General features: G+C 39.6%; 1 protein-coding gene across 1 annotated transcript in view; it reads left to right on the top strand.

Annotated features, from left to right (window-relative positions):
• Positions 1-1,574: 1,574 nt before the first annotated feature.
• The window catches only part of COL6A1 (collagen type VI alpha 1 chain), a 65,389-nt gene continuing 59,783 nt past the window's right edge, over positions 1,575-7,180 (top strand). The window contains exon 1 of the mRNA XM_063430058.1: positions 1,575-1,891. Coding sequence (XP_063286128.1) covers positions 1,714-1,891 — 178 coding nt within the window. The 5' untranslated portion in view covers positions 1,575-1,713. The remainder of the gene's footprint in view (positions 1,892-7,180) is intronic.

Raw genomic sequence — 7,180 nt, 5'->3', positions numbered from 1 at the left:
CGAGAATTGTCATAAATTCATAGTTTATTTCAAATGTAAGACACAAACAGCGAAAATGCGAAATAAAATCTTCTAGTAAGCTATGCTTCCAGATAAGCTACTTTGGCCTAAAATTTGGAATTCTCTAGCGAATAAGCGTGCATAATTAATTTTACTATATATTTGTTTATTATTTATTGGGATTATTATTAAATAACCTTTTTTAATGTTTTCACCAGCATTTTTTTGTGTCTATTTAGACCTGATAGTTTCTGTTCTTCCTGTGATGATCTGATGATAACTAGCTTGTGTGTTCATGGAAATTGTAAAAAAAAGCATAGAAGTGATTATGGTGCCATGAGGCTGTGAGTGTCATACTCTGGTTCTTGGTAAGGCTATTTTGAGCAGGTTGGCAACTCACCATAATTGCTAATGAGGATATTTCATTTCTTCATTCTAAATATTAATATCATCCATATTTTAACGCCATTCATTAGCTGAGCCCATCACAAGGTTCCCGCCCCTCATTACTTACATTACTACATATAATTTGATGGGTTTCACATCTTCTCGCTGTCAACATAGGGATACTTCTTTCTTTTAGCCTATTGTATCAGTGTTGGGGCCCTCATACCAAGGAAACCGATTTAACTGTAGAAGTGCTATATCCCCAGACATTCTTTTATTAGAAATTACTACTGACTCTAACACATTTATATAATTGAATTTATTTTAATAAATACACTGCCTGTCCATAGGTTGATCTGTACCATACCTCCGAATTGCCCCTATTCAAGAGGAAGAGTGTCTGTTTTGGTCCCAAATCCCTCTGTCCCTCTTTGCTGTCCCAAGGTCTCTCTTTTCTAGGAGCTTCATATTGTTGGTGTGTCTGAGTGAGAGTATAACAGAGCTCCACACCAATAATACTCACAGTAATGTGTCTTTAAACTACAATATATGTGATTAGATATCAATTTGTGTAAATAAGATACACTGTTATATTATCTAATTTACAATTTCTCAGAACAACCCGACCCTGGCCACACCCGCACTCACACCCCTGTAATTAAAGTGTCCCTCTTTGTCCATTTGAAAGGTATGTTGTACCATGCAGTAAGTACATTTTACTTGTCCCTGGGCTGATGATTCCTGAGTAAACTATTTTGTTCCTTTATAATAGTGGTGGGAAAATGTGGCACCTACATAGTGAACTAATATTGCTATAATTCACAAAACCTCATAATTCATGGCCAGGTTGTGTTTGAGTAGAAAACTATCACCATTTTGATACCCTTGCTTTACAGGTGATGTTACCCCTTCAGTGACAAGAAATGAAATCATTGAACCTTTGTCATCTCTAACCTCTCTTGCTACTATATATCCTTTCAGTGTTTGTAAAATCCCAGAACACTGTCCACAAACTGCTCTTCAAAGCGCAACTCATCTCCCCAGTCCAAATCACTCCTCTTCACCAGTGTCATCACACCCCTCTAATAGTCTCTCTATTCACTCCCAGTCTGAACTGTCTCTCCCCACCATCTCATACTAATTATCCACCCTCCCTCTCAGTCCTTCCCCTTTTTCCTCAGAACTCAGAGAGTCCCCTCCCTTCACTCTCTAAAATCTGTCTCCCTGCGTTCTGTCCTCTCCGCAGCATTCACTAGCATTCTCAGTCAGTCAGAAGAATTCCAACACTCTCCCTTCTGCCTGCTAGTCTAAGTGCAGGCTGGCATCATGAAGATGCTGCAGGGAGATTTGCCACTCACCCTCCTGCAGATTGTACTACTGGTTGGTGGTGGATTTACTCAACAACAGGGCCAGGTCCCCGACAAGAAACCACCACAACCTGGTACAGGAGAGAAAGGGACACAGATCATCATCCCTGGACCAGAGAGAACGAACTCTTTCCAAGGTAACATCTCTCAATGGTACCCTGAAACAAACATTGCAATCAGAAAATCACTCATTTTTTACTGTCAAAGAAAATGTAACTGTGTGCCTGATTAAGGATCACGTTAGAGACATGTCCCGATCGTTTAATGCTCACCTGACATTGTATGGTTATATTAACAGAAGGGGCTGATTAAAGTGTCAGCTCTTGGGACTAACAGTTATGTTAGTAAACGTCCTTCTATTTACTTTTATTGTTAATGCTTATATTATGTTAGCAGTGTTAATGTTATGCTTTAATGGATATGTTCAGGTCTAGAAATAATTATCTGAACCCAAGGCTTTTTAGCATTGCAAGTCCCTTCACAGGAACGCAAAGTTTTGAATTGTTTAATTTATTGTCATTGTTTGTGTGTATATAACGATCAGATTAAGTTTTGGTATATAAAGTTGTAGTAAATGTTTATATATGTATGTATATATATGTATGTGAGTAAAAAAAACACCCCCCCCCACCCCTCCCCCCCCCCCCCAAAAAAAAACCAATACAAAATTGTATTCCATTTGTATTCCATTTGTATCTGTAGAATATACTGTATCTACCAAAGGGAAAGAGAGAGTTTAATTTCTTTGGAGTTTGAACCATCTGTTTTAACTGTTTCTCTGTAGTCGTTTTACTGGAAGTGTTATGTATAGGGTCATTACCAACATAATAATCTAGAACAGATCCCAAGGCCAATTTTAATAAAAGGGGCAACATAATGGACATCTGCAGGTAGGATAGTCATGTTATCTTATCTAATGTTCCCCCTATGCTATTAATTCAATGTAAAAGCACACTGCTTTAATCTGTTTAGGACCCAGCAGAACTTTAATGTTAATGTGTTACATTGGACAGTCTAGCTTGTATATTACATGGGGGATATTAGCTCTTGTATTGCATGGAGACATTGCAATAAATGAACGAGGAACATGGTAATGGTCCAGTTTTTCTTAATCCCTGGGATAGGACCCTGTGTTGAGTTTAGTGTTGTTAGACCTGTATGCTTAATTATATAATTTAATATACTATACAATGTGACATATTGTATAAAATTGTGATATCTACCTATGAAACTTTCTGTGTGAAAAATAATGCACAATTCATTAGAGAGCCAGAGGCTTGCTAATGTTGTTGGAGGACTCCGACTCCCACCACCGTGGGCTGGCAAGATGGGAGTTGCAGACTAAACAAAGATGGATGTCTGCAGTTTCCCAAACTTGCTACATAGTTACACTATGCAAGGAACTATTATGATCTTATTCTCACTGGCCATTCTTCACAACCTTGATTTGTTGTCTAATTAGTTTAGAGTTTAGATAAACATTACTTTTCTCTTGGGCTGCATCATTTATCAAAGTATGTGTTTCAGAAAAGTTGAATGCACTTCTCATTTCGGCCTGACCATGGCTGGGGTCACTGTTTCCCCATGTACTACATAAAATAAGCAACTCAGTGGCTCAGAATTTCCATAAAATGTATTAGGAAAATCTTCCTTGCAGCGTTAAGGGTGTAGGATACCAACGCGTTTTCCCTTTTCCAGATAAAACAACTTGTGGTTTAAATAAATTATGGGTAAAATACACATTATTTCTCATCAAGTTGGAGAAATATTTTTTTTCTGCATGAGCAAGCTGCAGCCTTTTGACACAAGCTGTACAGATGACAGTCAAAGACTCCCTGCACCATAACCACTACAATAATATGCTGTGGTTATGGTGCGTACAGCATGCCTTTTAAAAATACAAGTTTTCTGCAATTACCTCACCAATGACCTCAAAGTAGATCCACATCAAATGTAGCGGCTCCTTATTTGGTTCTTGCTTTGGGGAAGCCAGAACCCATGGCTGGATTAACATAGGACTGATGGAGCTGAAGCTCCAGGCCCATTGATAAAAAGAAATGCTCTTGCTTGTGCAGAGGAAATTAAAGGAACACCACAGTGACAGGAATACAAATGTGTATTCCTGTCACTAAGGTGTTACAAATGCAGTTTAGACACCGCTCCCCCATGAATTTCTTTAAAAAGGTAATAAACTCACCATTATTCCAATGCTGCATTGGTCCACTGCAGCTGGCTCCACCCCGCCCCGCCTCCTTGGCTGAGATCATCAAAATTGACAATCTCAGCCAATCCATTGCTTTCCGTAGGAAAGCATTGGGAGGCTATTGTGCATGAGTGACAAAAGACGCCTCACTGCACTAATCAGCATCTCCTCATAGAGATGCACTGAAGCAATGCATCTCTAGGGGGAACATTCAGCCCCTCCATGCAAAGCGTCATGTGCAGCACTGACCCAGGGAGCATCTCTAGTGGTTCTCTGAGTGACAGCCACAATAGGTGTTCTTATGCAGTACTTTTCTCTGAGAAGGCAGTGCTTACATTAAAAAGCCTGCAAGGACACAGTATACTCAACAGAAAAACTACATTAAAGGATCACTATAGGGTCAGGAACACAAACATGTATTCCTGACCCTATAGTGCTAAACCCACCATTTAGGTGTCTTGCCCCGTCCCCCCCTTAGCCCCTTATAAAAGTTTAAAACTCAACTTATATCCAGCGCCGAGCGGGTTTGCCAGTAATGGCTCCGTCCCTTTGTGATATCATCAAAATGGCCGATTTTTAGCCAATCCAATGCTTTCCCATAGGGATTGGCTAAAAGCATTGGATTGGCTAAAATCAGCACGGCCAATTGGCAGTTTGCAGTTTTGGCCAATCAGGACCTCCTCATAGAGATGCATTGAATTAATGCATCTCTATGAGTATAATTCAGCGTATCCGTGCAGAGCGTGTGGATGCTAAATGTCAGGGCTGCTTACTGTGCATCCCTGAGCAAAGAAGCCCCTCCAGTGGCCATCTAAGGAGTGGCCACTTGGAGGTGTCCCTAGGGGCAATGTAAACACTGCCTTTTCTCTGAAAAGGCAATGTTTACATGAAAATGCCTGAAGGGAGCTATTATACTCACCAGAACAACTACATTAAGCTGTTGTTGTTCTGGTGACTATAGTGTCCCTTTAAGCTGTACTTGTTCTAGTGACTATAGTGTCCCTTTAAGCTGTACTTGTTCTAGTGACTATAGTGTCCCTTTCACAGGATAGTATAGTCACCAAATCAACTTTAGCTTATTGAAGCAGTTTTGGTGTATTGATTATGATCCTGCATTCTTACTGTTCAATTCTCTGCAATTTAGGAGTTACATAGTTACATAGTTACATAGTTACATAGCTGAAAAGAGACTTGCGTCCATCAAGTTCAGCCTTCCTCACATATGCTTTTGCTGTTGATCCAAAAGAAGGCAAAAAACCCAGTCTGAAGCGCTTCCAATTTTGCAACAAACTAGGAAAAATTCCTTCTTGACCCCAAAATAGCAGTCAGATGTCTCCTTGGATCAAGCAGCTATTAGCCCACTAATTAGAAATTGTATCCCTGTATGTTATGTTTTTGCAAGTATTTATCCAATTGCAATTTAAACATCTGTATAGACTCTGACAAAACCACCTCTTCCGGCAATGAATTCCATATCCTTTTGCTCTTACTGTAAAAAAACCTTTTCTTTGCCTTAGATGAAATCTCCTTTCTTCAAGCCTAAATGTGTGACCTCGTGTCCTATGTATAGCCCTGTTTATGAATAGATTTCCAGATAATGGTTTGTACTGGCCCCGAATATATTTGTATAATGTTATCATATCCCCTCTAAGGCGCCGTTTTTCCAAACTGAAGAGATTAAAAATTTTTAACCTTTCTTCATAACTAAAATGCTCCATTCCTTTTATCAGTTTTGTAGCTCGTCTCTGCACTTTTTCTAGTGCCATGATATCCTTCTTTAGAACAGGTGCCCAAAATTGCACAGCATATTCAAGGTGTGGTCTTACCAGCGATTTATAAAGAGGCAAAATTATATTTTCATCTCGAGAATTTATGCCCCTATTTATACATGACAAAACCTTACTGGCCTTAGCAACGGCAGATTGACATTGCATATTACTACCTAATATAAATCACTTTGTTTATGCAGCCCTAGGCACACCTCCCTGCATGTGACTTACACAGCCTTCCTAAACACATCCTGTGACGAGTCATCTAATGTTTACACTACCTTTACTGCACATTCTGTTTAATTTAGAATTGCTTATTTCCTGCTCTGTTATTTTCTACCAGACCAGCATGAGCCTCCTGTATGTAATTAAAGGAACACTATAGGGTCAGGAACTCAAACGTATTCCTGACCTTGTAGTGTTAAAAATGCAATCTAGCTCCCGCCAGGGTCCCCTTTACTCCCTAAATATAATAAAACTTTACATTTATTCCAGCCTGCTGGCTCTGCCCCTGATCTGCCTGCATGGTTGACATCATCAGAAGTGGTGATCTGACCCAATCACAATGATTTCCCATATGATTGTCTAAAAATCTGTGAAGGAGAAAAATTCAGTTTCTTCATGCAGAGGGTGGAGACACTGAATGTCAATGATGCACAGTGTGCAGCACTGCCTCAGGAGGCACCTCTAGTAGCCATCTGAGGAGTGGCCAGTGTTGGTATCCCTGGGCTGTAATGTGAACTCTGCATTTTCTCTGGACAAACAGTATTTACTGCAGAAAAGCCTGAAGGGTCTGTTTATACTATCTAGAACAAATACATTAAGCTGTAGTTGTTCCGATGACCATAGTGTTCCTTTAAAGTTCAATTTACAGAGCAGGAGATAAAAACGTTTAAAGTAAGTTACATCTGATTAAAAATGAAACCATTTTGTTTTCATGCAGACTGTGTTAATTACAGCCAGGAGAAATGTGGCTAGAGCTGCATAAACAAAAGCAAACGTGATTTGACTCCAAAATGGCAGAGAATTGAGAAGTAAAACTTCAGAGACATGATCTTTACACACAGACCAATTTATTAAGCTGAAGTTGTTTTGGTGACTTTAAGTAATTTTAATTGAAACACCTGTGCTGATATCTTCAAGTCCCATACTTCCTGACAGTCCTAGATCTAGCGGGATGGCTAGAATTTGAAAAACCGTGTCCCATTATCCTTTGCTTCATCTCAGGGTATCAGCTTCTAGGTCATCAGAGTAAAGCCAGAGGAAACCATATGAGGAGTACATCATTACAAGTTGCCCAACAAGACCCTTACTGGGCATTTCTGCCATAAGTATAATGATTCTGCAGTTGTATCTGCATGTTTAGGCCTTATTGACTTGATGGTAAGGTGTGTATTAGTTTAGTGTACTGGCAACCACTTCACTTTTGATTTTGACTCCTGGCAATTGTCAGG

The sequence above is a fragment of the Pelobates fuscus genome, chromosome 8 (genome assembly GCF_036172605.1).
Source record: "Pelobates fuscus isolate aPelFus1 chromosome 8, aPelFus1.pri, whole genome shotgun sequence".
Lineage (NCBI taxonomy): Eukaryota > Metazoa > Chordata > Amphibia > Anura > Pelobatidae > Pelobates > Pelobates fuscus.
The sequence above is the reverse complement of the archived record's forward strand: the minus strand, read 5'-3'. Positions and strand labels throughout refer to the sequence as shown.